The sequence below is a fragment of the Cnephaeus nilssonii genome, assembly GCF_951640355.1.
Source record: "Cnephaeus nilssonii genome assembly, chromosome: 5".
NCBI lineage: Eukaryota > Metazoa > Chordata > Mammalia > Chiroptera > Vespertilionidae > Cnephaeus > Cnephaeus nilssonii.
In genome coordinates, this window is record NC_137076.1 from 67,788,389 (window position 1) to 67,810,020 (window position 21,632).

The following is a 21,632-nucleotide window of genomic DNA, read 5'->3' on the forward strand; positions in this document are numbered from 1 at the left end:
TTTCCTTAAAGATTTTTGTTAAATTTAAAAATGTATTTTAAAATTCTTAAGTATTATTTAAAAAAATTTTTTAAATTTAGTTAACTCTTTTTTTTAAGTTGTTTTTTTTTAAAAGTTGTAATTGGAGTCATAGCCATAGAGTTCAGAGTTCACTAAGAAGAAGTAATCAGTTGGACTACTAATCTCAAAGAAGAGAAAAGAAAAGAGCTCTGATTAGCATACAGATCCCTAGTATACATATCTTCAGAAAAAGGCAGCAGCACCTCACTCCATTTATTTTTTCAGATATCTTGAATTCTAATGGGAAAATGCTACAATGGATGGAAACTCTTAAAATTATAGGGTTATTTTCTTTCAAATAACACATTTTATCTGATTTTTACATTTTCTAAATCCTGCAAAGCCAAACCAAAATAAGTTTTACGAGGGGGAAAAGTATAAAGATGACCAAAGGAAATATACAAAGAAGAAAGAAGAAATTCCATTTCAATGGAAAAAAAACCCAACAATATGTAATTATAAGCATTATAATAGAGCTTTATATAGACATAACATGTGGTACTGTTATTACTAATTTCTACAATGTTAAGATATTTTATTCTCCTTTTTTCCTTAATGAACAATGTAAACCCATACATAAAAAAAATCTTGTTTTGTAGTTTTGCAAATAGATTTAGAGTTTCAGATGTTTGAAACTAAACAGTTGTGGATAGATGCTTACCTTGCAAATCAACATGACATATGCACTACCAATTTTGAATTAATTCATGTGTTAGAATGTGAACATTTAACAAAACTTTGAACTAAAGAAGATTATGTGTTTTGAACTTAGATGGATTAAACAGGTATTTTTAAAACTGAAAATGACTTGAAAATATCATTTTAAAAAGTAGCACCTCATTTTCACATTGGTTTGTATTTACAAAACACTTTTATGTCTATGGAACACTCTTTTAATTCATATTTCACATATGAATAATAAGGAATGGAAATGTCAGTGGATCACCAAAGGTTGCATATATCTACTATGGGTAATATTATAGCTAATATTATAGGACTTTTCCAAAAGATTTATTTTAGAATGTTGGGATAATTTTAGTTTTAATGAAGATAGAAATGTTAACTCATTGTACTTTAGCATGTTTAATTTTAGTATTTACATTTTTAAAAGGTTCTAAAAATCCTGGTATTCTGATTGAGTGTGAAATAATTGGCAAGAAAAATTATAATTTATCACATTAGACTTTAATAGGAGTCTCCATTTGGCATTTTTGATGGAATGTGTTAATGAGAGAAAGAGTAGGCAATATTGTACACTGCTAATAATTGAAAATATATTCCCCAAAGGACACGAAAAATAATCAATTAATTTTTAAAACCTACCACTTATAGTCCACAGCCATTAAATATTAAATTACAATGACTGACTTTGGTTTTAAGGAGAACAGTTTATATATATATATATATATATATATATATATATATATATATATATATATGGCTTTAATGATTCAAGAATAGTATATATATATATTTAAAAAACCCTCTCACCCTACAAAATTTTATTACAAAGCCTAGGGCTATTAAAAAAGCCTAGGGCTATTAAAAATATTAAAGCGCATTCTTGGCTGCTTGTATTACATTTTTGGAATACCACCTACTATCCCACAACACTTATAATCCTTTCCCATTCAGATACACTCTGTTGCACCTGACCCCTCTTTAGGAAGTTCAAAAAAATCCCTATCGTGGGCCAACGTAATACTCTCAGGGTCCAAGTTTATATTGAATTCTAGACTGTTAGAGTGAATGTGTTTTGTTCTTTTTTCTTCTGGTAACAAACCCTTTATTCTTATAAGGTGCTCACTTTCTCCAATGGGCTTCACGTATGGCCTCATGAGTCCAGAAAGCCTTTCTTTCTTTCTTTCTTTCTTTCTTTCTTTCTTTCTTTCTTTCTTTCTTTCTTTCTTTCTTTCTTTCTTTCTTTCTTTCTTTCTCTTTCTTTCTTTCTTTCTTTCTTTCTTTCTTTCTTTCTTTCTTTCTTTCTTTCTTTCTTTCTTTCTTTCTTTCTTTCTTTCTTTTGCCATTGAGAAAGTCTTACTTATAAAATCAAGTTTTATCCCTAATATTGCAGAGCTTTAATTATATCCATGTGACCCATAATGACATTTCTGTCAACAACTGACCACATATAAGAATCTGATCCCATATTATCATAATGGAGCTGAAAAGTTTCTATCTTCTAATAACATCGTAGCTGTATAATGCCATAGCACAACACATTTCTCACGTGTTTGTGGTGATGCAGGTGTAGATAAACCTACCGTGCTGCTAGCCTTATAAAAGTACAGCACATACGATTGTGTATAGTGCATAATACTAACAAAGACTCAAGAAGGGGCTGTAGCATACATGGAGAACCTTCTAATGACTTGGATTGAGGACCAGACATAGAAGTGTATCCATCCCAGCAGCATGACTCTCACAGGCCAAGCAAAGTGTGTTTGCAATGTTCAAAGAAAAGGCTAGACCTGATTACAATGTTGAATTTACTACAAGCTCTGGGTGGCTTTAATGATTCAAGAATCACTATTCATTCCATAATGTGAAAGTGAATGGTGATATTTGAAGTGAAGGCAGCTAAAGCATTTTTGGAAACTCTAGATAAGCCAATTGAGGATGAAAATTACGTGCCAGAACAACTGTTCAATATGGATGAAACCTCCCTATTCTGGAAACATATGGCTGAAAGATCTTTCATCCAAAAGGAGGCCAAGTCAATAACAGGTTTCAAGGCTTTTAAGGACAGGATAACAGGCTTGCTTGGGACCAGTGTTACAGGTTACACATTGAAACCAGTTGGGATCTGCCATGGTGAGAACCCCAGGGCCTTCAAGCATATCAGTAAGCACACACTGCAGGTGAGCTACAGGAGCAATCAGAGGTCTTGGGTGACCTAGCTCTTCTCCCAACATATCCTCCTGAATTGCTAGTGAAATGGAGAAGTACTGTTGGAGAATAACAGACCTTTCAAGATTTTGCTTGTTGTTGATAATACTTCGAGACAGCCTCCTTTTATTGATGATCTTCATTCCAATATCAAAGTTGTGTTTCTCCCTCTAAATATCATCTTTTTGATCCAACCGATAGATCAAGATAGTAGCTTTTAAGGACTATTACCTGAGGAGGAACTTTGCTCATTCAATTGTTACTACTGAGAAAGACACTGAGAAGATGCTGATGCAATTCTGGAGGGATTACAGTATCTATAATTACATCAAAAACCTTACTCGGGCTTAGGGTGATGTCATCAACGAGCATATGAAGGGCATCTGGAAGAAGACACTCAAGTGGCTTGTCCTTGACTTCAAAAGATTTACCAAGGATGAGGAGGTTGCAAAAATCAACAAGGCTGCAGTTGAAATGGCAAACAACCTTTTTGTTGTTGTTAATCCTTACCCGAGGATATTTTCCATTGATTTTTAGAGAGAGTGGAAGGGAGGGGAGAACAGAGAGAAACATCAATGTAAGAGAGACACGTACTGTAATTGGTTGCCTCCTGCACATGCCCTGACTAGGCCTGGTTATTGAGCTGCAACCTCGGTACATGCATGTGACCAGAATTGAACCCAGGACCCTTCAGTCTGAGGGCCGTCTATCCACTGAGCCAAACTGGCTAGGGCTGGCAAACAACTTTTTAACCTGGGTGTGGATGAAGATGACATTGAAGAGCTCCTAGAGGTGATTCCTGAGGAACTGACTAATGAGGAATGTTTGCAATTGGAACAGGAATGCATAGCTGAAGAAGAGGCAAGAGAAAAGGAAACTGCAGGAGAAGAAAAACAAGAAGAACCCCCAAGAGAATTCACAGTGAAGGGTTTAGCAGAAACTTTTTCAGATCTCATCAAGCTCCTTAAAACATTGAAAACATGGACCCCAACACTGAAAGCTTTTCATTAATAGAGAGGAATGTTCATAGTGTATTATCTCTTACAAGCAAATCTATGATGGCAAAAAAGAAGCCAACAACCACAAACATACCTGTGAAAAGTATGACAACTCCATAAGAAGAGCCTGAGGCAGGTCCTTCAAGAGGTATTCTAGAAGCAGGCATTGTTAATGCAGGGGATGACAGCTCCATGGGTATTATTGTCCCTGCAGCCCTTCCAGTGGGAGAAGATGAGGAGGGGAAGACAGTGCTGTTAATGAGATCCTGACCCTGTGTAGGCCTAGGCTAGTGTGTATATTTGTGTCTGAGCTTTTAATAAATAACTATAAAAAGTAAAATTTAAATAGAAAAAAAAGCTTATAGAATACAGATATAAAGAAAATATTTTTGTATAGCTATACAATGTGTTGTTTTTAAGCCAAGTGTTATCACAAAACAGTTAAAACATTAGAATATTGAAAAATCTTGTAAAGTAAAAGAGTTACAGTAAGCTAAGGTTATTAAGGAAATTTACATTAAATAGTATTGACTGTTAATTTTAGAAACACTGTGTAAATTAAGAATGACGTTTCGTTGGTTTGCAATAATTGAAAGTCATCATTGGACAAGGTTTTTGGGGGCTGCTTCACCTCTCAACTTCTTAGACTATATAAATATATTACTTTATTTCTGCTGACTCAATTCCTTATGTTACCAGTTTTTATAACTGTATAATGTAGTTATCTATAACAGCAATACTGAGAGCTGCAGTTTTAATTTTATGAACTTGCTATTTTGGTAGACCTATTTTCTATGATTTGATGTAAACTCCTGCCCAGAAATATAAAATGATTCTTTAATTCAGCAATGCATTTATCTAGTATTTATTAATAATTGCAAAGGTAAGGTTTCCACAAAATTATTGAAGTAGACCATTGTTCATTCTAAGAGCACTCAGTATTTAGCTTATCCTCATTGCTGATGCACATATATAATGTTTGTTTCATGGCCTAACTAGAATTATTAAGGTTTTTCTAGGTCTGACAAAGTAAAGTCTTTGGTACAAAATAGCATTGGATGGGGAAATTGTGTGGTACTGGGAATCATACATATGCATTTTAACACATACATGCACTCAAATGTTATGGCCTTCTGAACATCAGTCAATAAAAGGAAAAAGTTTATGCAGTGGCAGAAAGATAGTCACCGAGGTAATGTGACTAGATAGGTGCTAAATTACATTAGCTCTTCAAATACTTTCTAATTATTTTCACTCTCCTCTTGTATAAAGCTCATCTTTTCAAAGTGGGCATGAACTTTGCTGGTGGCACAAGGTATGGTAGATAGAGCAGGAGAAGCACAAGGAACCGTGACACATCTAGTGTCAATTTTATAAAAGAGTTGATAGTTTTAATTTTAACCATGGAATGTTATAAAACAGAATTTATTACAATCTTGTGCCTTGAAAGAAGTTTCCTGACCTTGGCTGTCACTCCAGAAGGCCTCTCTCATCCTCCTCATTAGTGGCACATTGGTGACCAGTTTTTCTAGCAAGTGTCTGAATTCTCTATTCACAGTAGCTGGTATGGCTGCCATATACTGTATATATATATTTAAATTTTAATTGATTTTAGAGAGAGAGAGAGGAAGGGGGAGAGACTGATTTGTTGTTCCACTTTTTTATGCATTCATTGGTTGGTTCCTATATGTGCCCTGACAAGGGTTCAAACCTGCAACCTTGTTGTATCAAGATGATGCTCTTAACCAACTGAGCTACCCAGCCAGGGCTGGCTGTCATATTTTGATTTAAGGAGACTCCCTGTCTTAAAAGAACTACTTTTGCCTTTCATTTTAACCCAAATGCTTAGAATGTTTATAATCTAATTTAGTTTTCCAATAATGTTATTAAAAATGCACATATGCTATTATGAAAAACTGATCAATTACACTGCTATTTATTGTCACAATAACTTATACTTTCGGCAGATAAACAACTATGTAAGTTTTTAAGGAAAATAAAAAATGAAATATCTATTTAGGCAAAGTAATAAGGCAGTAATTATATGGAAAACCCTGATTCTCTCCCCTTCACAAGCACGAATACAAGTATACTGTTAATGGAGGTAGTCATATGACACTGAATAACTAATGGGCTTTATAAAAATATTGATAATCTTATGAAATGTATGCAGTAGAAAGTATAACTAATTGTTCAGCTTAGAAGGTGATTGACTAATTGGTAGCTACCCCTTGATCCAATCTGAAATGTATCATAAGTAGATTTGTTCAAGACTATTCAGTTAGATAAGTTGTGCAGCTGGGTATAGGTCTTTGTAGCCTGACACACAATTTAGGCTCTTCCTCTATGGCCCTAAGGCCCCTCTCTAGCCTAGCATAGTACCGAGACCTAGAAATGACTTAAATCTTTTTTTACCCCTCTGTCTACTCTTACTACATCTTGTTAATCTATAAGATTGAAGTGATAATGTTGGCCAAAAAGAATTATGCATGAAATTATTCCACTACTGTCCTACTTCATAGTAAGTGGAACATGGTCAACCAGTTCAAATAATCAAAAAGATTTACTGCTACACATCACAGTGTGCAGTAATGCTTTTGCACTCTGAGTTTTCCTTGTTTTTATCTGAGTTCTCTGCGTGTATTGAGTCCATTTTATTATCATTAGCGGTACTCTCAATCTTTTGGCAACATTTCGGTAACTTCAGGGAGAGCAGCCAACCAGAGAAAAGAGGAAAGGCAGAAACAGAAGTTGGTGGGGAGACTTGAGGAAGAGAGACCAGGAGTTCAGCCAACCAGTCAGCCAGGGGGACTCAGCTAGTTCCAGGAGGTCAAGCATCAGTCAGCCAATATTTGATAAACAAATGAACTCAGCTACTGAGCTTCAGTCCGCCTCATTCTACTCAGTTCTATCCTGGGAGAGAGATGACCTGTCTCTTCCTTAAATTCCAGAGGGCCTTCCAACTATAATCACTATGTTCTTGAGCCAGATTCTGAAGAGAATTACATGTGGCAAAAAATTATGTTCTTTTCATCTGTATGGGGAAGATAAAAATATGAAACAAAATTTAAAGACATTATCCTATTTGCCAAACATCCAGATCAATAATAGTGTAATCATAATCTAAGTCTCATAGGACAAAATATATGGCTGAAGTTTTCATTATTTTCATTTATTATTTTTAATGTTCTTTATTTTATTTATCTGTATTTTGACATAGTTTAAAATCTGCACTTGATTTGCCAGGCAGTACAATAAACTTCTAGATTCCTCTCACAAAGTAATATCTTATTCTAGAGCCTTTTATTTATACAATACTGCATTTGTTCTCTCTCTCATTCACTCTCTTCCTTCAAAACAAAATTCACCTACCTTGCCATCAGACCATTCTCCCCACCAAGAAATCAACTTGATATAGCATTCTATTTAATATTTCCCCAGCTGCTCCTGCAGGCTCTCTTTTTCATTTCTTGTCCAGGATCCTACTCAGAAATACATGCTGCACTTAGTTGTCAGGTCTCAGCAAGATTATTTGAACTATTCCTCAATCTTTCCTTTCCTCTGATGTCATTGAAAGTCTTGAAGAATGCATTAATTTCATTCTATCAGGTACCCTCCGCCTGTGTCCATCTGATGTTTCCTAACAACCAACCTCAGGCTGAGCTTCCTTGTGGGAAATCCCACAAACGATGCAGGGCTGTTAGTGTATTCCATCTGGAGGCGTGTGATATCAGCCTGTCCCACTACTTGTGATATTAACTTTTATTACCTAATCTAGTTGCCATCTGTCCCTTTTCTCCAGTATAAAGTTACCATTTCCCCTTTTTTATCTCATATTTTAGAAGGTGATATTCCAATATTTTTGAATATCCTATACCTCATCAAACTTTCACCCATAGACTATATACCCATTGATGACCCTTATGCATATCAACCACTACTACGATGGTTACCAAATGATGAATCTGTATTTTGTCCATTCTTTCTACTTTGATTAATTAGCATTCCACTGTTTCTCATATTCTATGATTGATATGCTTGTTTTAAAGTAGGGCTTGATAATATGATTTCAAATTTTTTGAAATCAATGATTAAAAGGAACAGTTATATCTTAAACTTCAAATAATCAGCACACTTATTTCACATTCTAGAGAAGATCCCTGAGAAGGAAATAAAAGAAAAAAATACTTATTTACTTTCAGTTTATGAAAGTATCTGCATGATACAATGATTTTCAAAAACAACCAAATAAGAAAACAAAACAAGAGAATACTCCAGTGTTCAATGAGTGAATTATGGACATTGGCAATGTTCATAATAAATAAAATGTTATGAGTTGTAGATCATGCTGATCATATCAATATAGGACACATTTTGGTGGGAAGTCAAGTGAAATATATGTACTTTAACATCACAGATGTAATAACATATATACTTATATTTTTGAAATTAGGTGTTTATCATTGACAGAGATAAACTTAATGACAGTATGGTAAAATAAATAAAATCTATATAATATTTTCCTTTTGCATAGATCTTTCAATAAAATACTATTGTTTGTTTGATATGACCTACCATTTAATATTTATATAATGTGTATTCATACACAGACATGCTATTTAATATTTATATAATGGAAATTCAAGGTGTTAAAAGTAAAATCTTAGATCTGTCACTCTAATAAATGTAGTTCTCATTATTTTTTATCTCACTTGGATAATCTATGTCTGATTTTTTTCTCCTTCTTACTATGTGTGTCTCTCCCTACACCTTTTCTTTTTCTTTTGGATAAGCATGGGTTTAAAGTATGAAATCTGCTTATAGATGTAAATCCAGATATAAATTTAGACATAAATCCAGAAAGACGTATAATAGACACAATGCCTAGGCACAGTTACCTCAAATGTATTGATAATTATATAATTCTTTGTGACCTGGAAAAATCTTATATAGCTTATCTGGATCTAGTAACAATAGAAAAAGAAGTCACCACCAATATAAAGCTTGGTAATGCCTAGGCCCATGAGATAGGAAAGACAAGTAGAGGACATTCAATATTATGTGAGATGGTACTTTGCTACCCGAGCCTTTTGGTAAGAGATTATCAGAGTTGCTAGGAGGATCTGATAGGGCCTAAACTCCTGAAAATAAATTAGTTACTATTTTTACTTTATCTCCATCATTTTTATCCATGCATTTAATTTTTCTGCAAATGAAGCAAGTCTTTGTGTGTGTGTGTGTGTGTGTGTGTGTGTGTGTGTGTTATCACAAGAAGACCTAGCAATTCTTGGCTATCATTTTTGTATTTCTTCTCTTTTGAAATTTTGTCTTTAGCTAATCTTCAGTTTTATCATCCTTGCCTAATTTCTATTTCCCTTCTTTCAATTCCTTTGTAGGCAGATGTGCACACATGTATCACAATCCACATTTACCACCATCATTACCATTAACAATAGCAACAACAAAACACATGAGTTTTAAGAAGTATTTCCAAACAATGGATAGGGAGATATACTGGGTAATAAATAAAAATATTGTCATATTTCTATTTAATCCATCAATAACCATCCAACTTGTGTTTACTTAAACTTCTAAAGCTTTATTTCCTTACCCATAAAATGGTGAGATTTGTCCTTTTTTTCCTTCTTATCACAAGGTTGTTGTGTGGACCTAATAATGTAGTGGGAAACATTTTGAAAATTGCCCAGTGTTACATAAAACTAATATTATCATTGTCATCATTATAAGAAAAATAACTTTCTTCTACTCATTCTAGGTCTATATGTGATTAAGTGGGTACTAGTATGCCTAATGTGAAAACAAGACAAAAAATTATATTTCAATTCCTAATGCCTTCTACTCTGTTGTCATTTAAATGTAAAGTTTTAAAATTTATAAAAAATGCTTTAAAATAAGAAGATGTACTTTATAACATCAATTTTAGAAACTTTGAGATTAAATAAAATAATTATTTAGCTAAAGGTCACAGTTTATACAAATAGTTTTAATTTTTATTTTACAAATATTTATGACAGAAAATGTGTAATTGTGGGCAATAGCAATTTCATTCCAGGTAATATTAATTTCTATTTTATTTTTAAGAGCGATTTTCTAGATAAGGAGTCCTCAGAAAGCTTGCCTTTGTTATTCTTGCTGAACCATTTGAAAGTAATTTTCAGATAGCATGACATTTGCTCCACATATTTAGGCCTACATATCCTAAGATGAAGAGCATTCTCCTACATAACTACAGCATTGCTCTAATTATGAATATTAATTCATTGTTTAACATTTATTCAGTGACGTAGTTTAAAATATAGTCCATGCTACAGTTTTTACATTTTTTTTCAAAAAAGTCCAATCTGCGATGTAATCAATGTCAATACATTGCCTTAGTTTTTCATGTTACTAGTTTCCTTTAGTATGGAACCATGGGCCACCGTTTTATGACTTTTGTGACCTTGTAATTTTTAAAAACTTAGATGCCTTATAAAAAGTCTTATATTTTGGACTTGATGAATTGTATCCTAATGATTAGATTAAGATTAAAGAGTTTTGTCAAAAATTTGCAAATGTGATTCTGGGTACTCTCTGTTCCATCACATGAGCGTTAGTTTATTCCATTTTTTGGTGATGCTAAGTTTGATTATTTGGTTAAGGTTGTGCTTATCAACTATTTCCACTGTAGAAGTAACTCATTAAGCAATCCATAAAATGATACATTGAAAATGTGTTCTTTCCCCAACAAACTTTCATCCAATTGCATTAATATGCTTTGATGATCTTGATTAAAGTCATTCTTACCATTTATCTGTCATTTAATGGATTAATGGATTTAAAAACTATGTTATGATGTGTTATTTTCAAGATTCTTTTCTATTGCTAAAGAATGTTTTATATTTGGCCAGGGAAATAATGGGTTATAGAGTATAGATAAATATATATCCCCATTTTGAAGATATACTTGCTATTTTAATAAGAAAACTTGGTATTTCTTGCATTTGTCTTGTATTAAGGATTCTGATAGGTATGCAAAGATATCTTACTGTGGATTTAATGTTAATTTCTCTGATGGGTAATGAAATTGAGCACATTTTAATATAAATATATAAAACTGTATATTGTATTTTATAAAGTGTCTATTCAAGTACTCTACATTATTCTATTGTTTTTCATGGATTTGTGGGAATTTTTTATATATCGAGTGCAAATATTTTGTCTGATATATGCATTACAGCTATCTTCTTTCATTCTTTGGTTTGGCTTTTTAAAAAATCTCTTAATGGTGTCTTTAGATAAATAAAATTTTCTAAATGCCAAGTGTTAGCTGAACATAGAGCAAACAGAACTCTCTAACATTGCTGGTGAGAGTGTAAGTTTATATAACCATTTTTGTAAATTTAGGTACTATTTACCAAAGTAAAGATGTAAATATTCTGTGATATAGCATTCTAATCCTAGGTATAAACTCAAGAGAAATGAATACATATTTTTACCAAAGGGCACATGAAAACTGTTTAAAATGGCCCAAAATATCAGCCTCACTTATCTGAGCTTTCCCTTTTTTTTTTCTTTTCTTACAATCATGGCCTCTCAAATCGCATTAGTAGTTGTCCAAAACTCCCAAACAGATTTCAAATATTTTCCAGCTTTTCTAGTTACTCTTGGCAGAGGATTGGTCTGCAACACAATACTCGACCATTATCAGAAGCAGAAATCTTAAAGTGATATCACGTATGCTATTTCACATACCTAGTGCTATGTTGTTTAATGGAATCATTAACTTAGAGTCAGAAATAAAGCAGCTTTCATTGTTGTAAACCTAGATATGAATGTAGAATTGCTGAATTCTGATTTAATCACACATGCGTTTTTTATAACATCGGCACTAATAAAAACTAGGTGGTCAGGATTTTCAGCTTTCTCGAGGATTCCAAAGGAGCTCATATCCAGTCTGATTCTTTCAGTGTCCACTTGATGGTGGGTCTGAGGTCCCTGAGTGTGTTACTGCTGTCCTGTGCTTGCCATTCCAGCGGCACTGTGCTCTGCCACAAATGCAGTAGCTGTGGCCTCATTGTTCAGTGTGCAGCTATGTTGTTGACCAATTTCTTCATGTGACATCAAAAGGGCCATTCAAATACATTTTTCGGCATAGTTATTCTCAGAACACTGATGTCAATTAGTACACATAACAAGTAACAAATATTACAATTAGTACCCAAAATAGTCAGCAGTTGAACATACTAGATTGAAATCTCTCAGAGAAATATACATAAGTATTCTTTTCTTAAAATGGAACCTTTTTGTCTTTTGAGATTTAGAAAAATAAGGTTCTTACATTTTCCAAGGTTTTATAATCTCTTGATTTACTTTGAGAAAAAGTTTGGGATTCCCTAGTGTACCTTTTAAATTTTAAAATACTGACGTCAATGAAGAGGATTGGACCAAGTAGAGAAAAGCCAACATCAAATACTGCCGAGACGAGCCTTGCCAAAAGATGGTCTGGATGACCGCATATGGGGCTTTGCCATCACTAACACCTAAGGCTTGGGGGACTTTTAGATTAAGTGCATTGGAGCAGAGACATAAGCTGTCCTCATTGGAAACTTCTGAGTCTGGTGAGGAATAAGGTCACACAGCTACTTCATCAAGCAGTGCTTCCCAAAGGGAAGGAGGGGAGTCTCATTGTAGGCCAACAATGATCTAAAATTAAAGGCTGATTATTATGTACCTCTAGGAAGACCAGTTACATTAAAACTTAGGTACAAATAGATTCACCAACTTCTCCATGCTTCTCTTTGGTACAATACTAAGAGTACATTAAAATGCAGTTGTTACTCAGTTGGCAAAACTGGGGAAACATGAATTCTCAGATATGGCTGGTTGAAGAGTACAATTGTACAATCCAACAAATCGCACGTGGACAATGAAGTCATTTTCCCTTCTAACATCTGGGACATTATGTGAAATGAAACAATGCTAATGACCATTGGCTCTGCTTTCAAGTTGGAGTGGACTGAATAATTTTATCTTCTGCATGAAAAATGGGTTAAGGTTAGGAGCTGAAAGTCTGATGGGTGCTTGGGACTCTCACAGTGAAGTACAATTGCATGCTTTTTGTGGTAGTTGTTCTTTCCCATCCGTACAAAACAATTGCATGGAAACCCTTTTCTTGTGGCTTTTGTTTATATATGCTAACTGAAAGGCTCATGGAAAAAACTGGTTTTCATTAACTTGTAAAAACATAACACTATATTTTATACAGTTGAATTTTTGGACTTTAATTATGTGTTATAAGAGTTTATTGTACTTAAAAATGAAAGAATATATATATATATATATATATATATATATATATACACACACACACACACATATATATATATATACATATATATATATACATATATATATAGTGTCCCCCAAAATATATACACACATTTTGAGTAATTATAAGAGCAGTGTTTGTTAAATACATTTCATTTTCAAAATTGAGCTGTCAGCTGTTAAAATGTATATGCAGTTTTTGGGACTCTCTCTCTCTCTCTCTCTCTCTCTCTCTCTCTCTCTATATATATATATATATATATATATATATATATAAATTATATATCAATTTTATATATATATATATATATATATTTGAACAATTTTATCTTGGAATTTAATTGATATATATTATTATCCACTCTAAAAATCACAATCATAAAAAGTTATTCTTTTAAACTTTATGAATAATAGAAAAATATTAGAAGTACAGATGCCCCACAATAGTTCATTGATTAAATGTTATGGTATATATATCTATAAAAAGGGAGATTTTTAGGTATTGAGAAGTAACTATGTTAAAATGTTTATAACATGCTTTCTTATGCATATTAAGCATTCTGTATATGTATCTCTTAGGTATTTATAGAGAAACTTCGGAAGGAGATTTAGAAGCTCCCATGGAGGTGAGGATAAGAGTCAGGTGACACGGGATGAGAGGGAGGCTTTGCATAGTTTTTATATTTTCTTTTTGACTTATGCAAATATAACACTTATTCCAAAAATAACACTTAAAATGCAGTCACATAGATAAGAACAACTGTAATTTGTGAATGAGAAATCTAACAGCAATACTTAGATTCATTCTGAGTTGCATCCAAGTATTACACTTATATTTCACTCTTTCTTAAAAGTTGGTAAATGTTATTGATTATCTATCTTGTCTTAAAGATATATTTACATCTCAAAAATCACAATGCTGACAGACTCCCATACCTTACAAAGATCAAGTTCTCTGCTTTTCCTTTTATAAGGACATACATGGTTAGATGCTGTCCTTTATTGGAGGACCAGATGACATACTGGAGGGCTGCAGGCCACATTTTCTGCATCAATTAATAAAAACAAAGATAGCTATGACCCTTCAAATTACGTTTCTGTAGTCATGGAGGAGCTCGCTGTTAGGTTCTGTCCATTCTTTTTTCAAGTTTCCTAATGTGATTAGCTTATTTGTTTGTTTGTTTTAAACTTTTTAAAATTGATGTATACAATATCCTATTAGTTTCAGGTATACATTATCATGATTTGGTATTTACATATATTAGGAAGGTAATCCTCATTGTAAGTCTAGTTACCATATGTCATGTCATGTACAGCACAGGGAATATAGTCAATAATAGTGTAATAACTTTGTATTTTGACAGATGATTAGCTAATTTAAAAATGTTGGCCTATTTTCTTATCCCTGTAATCCATGAATGGTGATGTGGTAATTTATATTACACATATATAGATATGTATGCAAACTTTGTTTACATGGATATATTTTTCATACTGACTATCATAATATAGGGCTTTAAATTTTGTATAATGGCACTTAAATGGACATTATTCCTGCCACAATAGCCTACTTTGGGAGGTTTACATATATATTATGGTCTTTCCTTAAAACATACTTAGAACCCTCTCATAGAATTATCCTTAAATTCAAGTAGCTTCCAGCTATTTCCAAAAGTCAAACCCACCCTCAAATGATGGAATTTTGACATTCCAATCAAGATTAGTCTAATATTGAACTACTTATTTAGGTGGTCATCCTAAAAATTACTTTGAGCAATGACATCTTATTGAAATAAAGGAAAAAATAGCTCAAGATGGGCCTTCACTTGATGTGTAACTATTATTACTCAAGGTTCAATCATAATAGAAGAAAACACTTGTATTTCAAGAAGGAAGAGGTTTAATACAGGGCTTAGGGGCTTCTAAAGCTGATGGGAGGGCTGGAGAATCAAAGTTCAAGAAAGACAAAGGTAGCTCTCTTAGAGCTGCTCAGCTTCCAGGCACTCAGGTAGGCCATAGGCTGGCCCAGTCTGTTCCTGAGGTAGCAGCTGTTGTTCCCCACAGCTGTCTGAAGCAAGTCAGGGGTAGATGATTTTTTGGGGAGTACACAGAGGCCACTGAATAGTCCCAGGTGTGCTGAATGCCATGAGAATGCCAGCTGTCTGCAGGCAGAAAGGAGGAAGTAATAGCTTTGGCTTCCATTACACTTTCAAAATCTTACATTTTTTTCACTGGCCAAACCTAAATCAAAAATCTTCCAGCAAGTGCTGCCTGAAAAGCATATATCCTAGGTGTAGAAGCCAGACATACAGGGCGGAGCAAGGCAGACAGTGGGTTATTCTAAATAACAGACAAGCTGGCATGCTTCAGTATGTGAATTAAAATTAAATCATTACACTGTGACCAAAGCTGATAGTCCCAAGTTGAGAAGAAACAGCACACTGAGCACTGATTTGCCATTTAAATTTATCCAATGTGTGTAATTCTTTTGAGTTTCACAAGATACTTGACTGTATTCACCAGATATTTTAAAACAAAAGATGTTTTAAAAGGACTCAGTGAAGACTGATTTATTTCAAAAATTAATGCAATGTGTATTTGAATTTACCTCAGTGATTGAAGCTATTATCATTGCCTATTGGAATTAAAACTTTAAGAAAATAACTCTTTGCTCTCATCAGAATTTCTAATCAGCCACTTAGAATTCTCTGGAAAATATTCTTTCTTTTGACAGGTTGTTTGTTTACTAGAAATCAGAATAACTTCTGAATATTGCAAATACAATATGTTCTTCATTTTGCTTTCTCTTAGGTTATGACACAAGTTTTATTTCCTCTGTTCTCTTAATCTGCTATTGAAAGTAATTCTGGATATTTTTATTAGAATGTAATCTTTAATTTCCATGGTTTCAACAAAATCTTCATATTACTTCATATTATCAAAAGATAAAACAAAAAGGCAGAGTTCTCTTCCAGAGGAAGCTCTGCTTGTGTAAAACCACAGCCTAGTGGACCTGGAGGGGAGGTGAAGGGGGTTGGTGGGGAGAACAAAGGAAGATTTGAAGAAAAAAAAAAAGGCTTATCCTATCTAATAATAGAGTAATATGCAAATTAGGCGTCACTCCGCGCAAAAATGGCAGCCCCCATACCCACAAGATGGTGGCGCCCAGTCTCCTCAGCCCCGCTGCTGGAGTGTCTGGCCTGTCCCACCAGCAAACAGAGCACTGAGAGCAGGGCATGGCGGCTTCCTTAGTGCTGTGGCAGTGGGAAGCCGCCAGGCCCTGCGCACATGAAGCCGGTGGAGGAGCAGGGCCTGGGGTCTTCCCGATGGTCGCCATGGCGATCGGGAGTACGCCAGGCCCTGCACCCTCGGAGCCAGCGGAGGAGCAGGGCCTGGGGTCTTCCCGATGGTTGCCGCGGCAATCAGGAGGACGCCAGGGCCTGGGGTCTTTTCGATGGTCACTGCGGCGATCGGGAGGACGCCAGGCCCTGCGAACATGAGCCGGTGGGCCATCGGGAAGACTCCAGTGCCAGCAGAGCAGGGCATGGCGGCTTCCTGATCTCGGCAGCCGGGAAGCCGCCAGGCCCTGCATGCCGGGTATAGCGGCTTCCTTAGTGGGACAGTGGCAGGGAAGTCCCCAGACATGGCAGACAGAGCCCAGACAGCAGGGCTTGGGGGCTTCCTTAGTGGGGCAGTGGCAGGGAAGTCACCAGACATGGCAGACAGAGCCCAGACAGCAGGGCTTGGGGGCTTCCTTAGTGGGCAGTGGCAGTGAGAACACCCCCAGGCCCCGCAGACAGAGCCTGGACAACAGGGCATGGGGGCTTCCTTAGTGTGTCCATGTCTGGGAAGCCCCTAGGCCCGGCAGACAGAGCACACTGCAGGGCATTGGGGCTTCCTTCACATGGCACATGGCGGCAGCAGGCAGAGAGCGACAGCAGGGCATGGGGGCTTCATCTCCATGGCTGCAGGGAAACCTCCAGGCCCCACAGAGAGCAGAGAACCATGGGGAGTGGGCCTAAGCTATCAGTAGGATATCTTCTGAGAGCTCCTGGATTGTAGAGGGTGCAGGTTGGGCTGAGGGACCCCCGTGCACGAATTTCGTGCACCGGGCCTCTAGTTTCTCATAAGATTTTTCCAATGCTCATTGCTCAGTTTTTCATACTTCTGTTTCATCTTACCTCCCAGGATGTCTGCCGATTGAAGTATTAAAAGAAGCAGGACCCAGATAGAGGCATAAAAGTTGATAATTTAAAAAGGTGTGACTAAAAATGAAAATTTCTGCCAACCTAAAACCTTTGCCTGATCCCATAATTCCACGTTAGTTTAGCTTGGTAGGCATGAAAAATACCTTTGCCCATTGAGACGTTACCAGACAGAGCGTGAGCTACTTTAGATGCAGATAATATACAAAAGATATTGCTAACTGTACTCTTCAAGAATGGGAACAGGGGCGTTCCAAGAGAGGTACAATCTCAGTTTTATTACAAAGGACCAGGTTAAGTTGGAATGTGGAGAAGTGAAGCCCATTTATAACAGAGAAGTAAGACTCTGACCAAGGGAGGAAAATAAACATATATAAGCACATAAAATAGGAGATGGGTGTTTTTAACTTTTAAGCACTTAAGGCAAAAGTTTCTTTGCATTTAAAAAAAATGATATGACATCATCTTTGGAGTATAAGAATGTATGATTCATGTGTCCTAACCTTAATAACATATAGATATTAACTTTATAATAACTGTAATTTCCTTTTAACTTGGTTGCAGGAACCAATACTTAAATATTGAAATCATTTTATCGGTAGAGCTGTCTTTCCTAGTGCCATAGTCAACATCCCTAGTTTCATTTTGCTTTGTCCCACAGGAAAAAAAAATGGCAAAATATACAGAAAATTGTTTAATTGTGTTTTGAACACAGAGATATATGAAGTTTTCACTTTGAATTTTGGCCAGTCTAATGAATGGAATTATCTGTTCCCCTCACTTTCATCTTGATAATCTATGGTTACTTATATTTTTATGAAAAATGTTCAGAAAACATCAGCCCCAATCAGCACAATGTAGAGGAGGGATATGTACCAGATACAATAACATCTGTAGTATTTTCAAAAAGAATAGGGGGATAAATGAGATTTCTGAGTGGATTAACTTTACACAATAAAACTGAAGTTTGTAATTTCATAGCACATTTTTGTTTGAAAGAGAAAGCAAAATCTGTAGAAGATAATACCTTAATCTTATTAGCATGTTACTCTTATTTCCAGCTGACTCAGGTAAAATATTTTAAACCCTTAATGTAAGGCTATCATCTCCACTGCTTTCTTTTTAAACTTGTTTTGGCTATTCTGTATATATTTGCATATGAATTTTAGAACCAGCCTATTCATTTATGAATAAAAGGCAATTGGAATTTTGATATGGATTTCTTGGAATCTGCAAATCCTGCAATTTGGGGAATATTGCTATCTTAACAATGTTAAGTCTTCCAATCTATGAATATGGAAGTTCTTTCTACTTATTTAGACTGTCCTTAATTGCTTCTAGCAATGTCTTATAGTTTTAGGGCACAAATCTTGTACTTCTTAGGTTAAGTTTATTTCCAAGTATTTTATTATTTTTGAGACTTCTTTAAACATTTATTGGAACAACAAAAAATCTTCCATTCATTTCCAAGGAACCCTTAAGTGTCTGGGCACACGATCACCACTCATCCAGGTAGTTTAAAATTGTGCTTTCACTTTCTGCTTTAGCGCCTAGGGCCTTTTCGGGTCTTTCCTGAGCATGTGCACAGCCATGAGCATGTACAGGAGCTTCTAGATTCACAGGAAAATGTGGAAACAATTAAAAGCCCTCTAGGACATCTCATTCCCCAGCCTTTCTTCCCAAGCTTTGCATTTAGGCTGTTTGCTTGTTACCTAACATGTCAGGCAGTAGCACAGGTAAATGTTTTGGACAGATTCTCTTGAAAGTAACAGTAGGCTTTAGGAATCAGCTAGCCAGTTTTAATAGGTAAAATAAAGATACGACTTTTGTGTTGTTCTTCTAGGGAGCAATCAGACAGGTCAGAACTTGTAATTTTTTGTGAATGAGGTGCATTCTGCTCTCTCTGGTACTGGGAATGCAAGCTGTGACTGGTATTGATGCCACCACTGGAGAGTGGGCGATGGGATCAGGGTAAGCTACAGAACCAAAAAGTTCACTGTTCTAGCCAAAAATCAACTGGGGATTGTCCTTCTTTTTCTTGCTCTCTTTTCTTTTCCTTTTTAATACATGTTCCCTGGGTTGCTTCAAGCCTTTGTTAATTTTGAGTTATGAAAAAACGTAATTCTGACTATTTTTGCCCATTTTTAAAAATTGCTTTATGGAGGGGCAGAATTTTAAATTTCTTATTAGGTCTGCAGATTTTCATTGAGAAAATACTGGTATTTACCCTTTTTATTGATCAAAAACTTATAGTCATATTCTCCTAATTTTTGTTAATTGATGAAAACTTTGTTTTTGACAGTCTATTGTATTATTAACTATTTCGATAAGATTTAAAAATGTGTTTGTTCAACCTCAATTTATCCACCAAACATTAATTGAATGTATACAATATGTGATGCACATATCTTACCAGACACAGGATATACAATTAAGTAACTCAAAGTATACTGGGGCAAACAGGAATCTAAATACTAAGATCATTTATACACTTTTTTTTTGCCATTAAATATTGACATCACATTTTTCTAATCTGAATAAATTTACCCATTAACTAAGTCATTAAAAATAAAATAACAAGGTTAATTTAGCACCTGGGTATTTCTGATGGTTAAAGCATAGTCCCACTAGGGTACAGAACAAGCATTCTTATAACCAGACATTCTCCATGAGTTTGTTTAACTTGGACCAAGGACCTCCTCGCCTGAATGACATGCTTCATTCCAACTTTTAAACTGTCGACTGAGTTAAGATGTGTTGATGAATATTAATTTCTTCTACTAAAAGCTCTGACACTGAGACATTCCTGTTGTCTGCTTGTTCCATCAAATAATGAAAGGTCCTGGTGATTTCCTCCAAAGTGTGGATGTTGGCACCTGCAGCTGACAGGCATATTTCAGACAACCTGTGCTATAAACTCTCTGTTTTGCTGCTTCGGATGGCCTCGGAGGTGCCTTTACTCGGTTCCTGCTGCACGTGTTTGATACTGTAGACCCCTTCTGAGACTGTCCCGGGATTATTTATAATGTACTGATGTTCCCTTATTAGTAGCTGCTATTTCTACACAGAAGCAAGGGGTTTGTTGACACTTGTTTTACTGCTGAGACTTTATTTTTGGTGTCTGGGAGACCACTCTGGAGTTTCACTACTGAAATGTTATGGCAACCTGAATGAAAAGTCATCCCATGTTCATTTCCCTACAGGCTCCCAGGGATTAAATCAGCACCTGAATAAGCTTTAGAACTTGACAGATAATGCGCTTTCACAACGTTATTGCATTCCTGTTTCAATTGGCACCTCTAATGCCCTAGCAGTTTGTGAGGCTGGGAACTTTCCTTTGCAGAGTATTTCAAAAATAGGTCCAAACCTACAGCGTGCATGTAAATGTATAGAAGGGAGAAATATGAAAGCGATGTTTTATTAATTGTGGAGCGGTGCTCTTTTGGCACTGATGAGTAATTTCCAAAGCTGGCTCTCCTGTGCTCTAGTGATCTGCAGGCGGAAACAAGGTGACATGATGGAAACCTTCCCTCTGCCCTTGCAGGCCTGTATACCCAAAGCTTCCTCCTGAAGAGCTCCAGATTGAGGTGCTGAGGGCAGGCCTCTGTTCAGTTTCTCCTATGTCCTTCAGAGGTCTCTGTTTTCTCACTAAGGAGCATCTAACCATTTCTAAATGTATGCATGCAAACTATTTTTTAATTTAAAACACATCATGGGGGACGAACTTTAACAAAATTGTATTTCCATTCTTTGAGGCAAGTTGTGCATTTTAATTAAGACATTTCCCCTATAAAAATATATCCAAGACTGTTTTATAGTTTTATTTTGTTTTGGTTATAATATAAGCTATAAAACAAAAAGGTTAGAGCTATATGCAAAGTACATTGAAACTTTTTTAAAACTTAGGCTAAGAAGGTGACATTTTTCAGCTATTTGTTTTTGTGTGAGTTTGCATCTCTATATATAAAAACCTAATATGCAAAGTGCTCCCTTGGGAGTTCCACTGACTGGGAGTTCGATCACTCACTATGACGTGTGCTGACAAGCTGGGGGGCAGCACGGAAAGAAGGAAGGCCCCGGCCGGCAGCTGGCAGCCGGGGAAGAGAGGCCCCGGCCAGAAGCCGGCAGCCACTAGGGACCCTACCTAAGCAAG

At 35.5% G+C, this 21,632-nt stretch overlaps 1 protein-coding gene across 1 annotated transcript in view; it reads left to right on the forward strand.

Annotated features, from left to right (window-relative positions):
• Positions 1-2,615: 2,615 nt before the first annotated feature.
• LOC307099063 (SUMO-conjugating enzyme UBC9-like) overlaps positions 2,616-21,632 on the forward strand; it is a gene marked incomplete at its 5' end in the record, with an annotated part of 67,621 nt that continues 48,604 nt past the window's right edge. Inside the window, 2 exon segments of the mRNA XM_079770263.1 lie at positions 2,616-2,904; positions 5,220-5,262. Of these exon segments, the coding sequence (XP_079626389.1) occupies positions 2,616-2,904; positions 5,220-5,262 (332 nt within the window).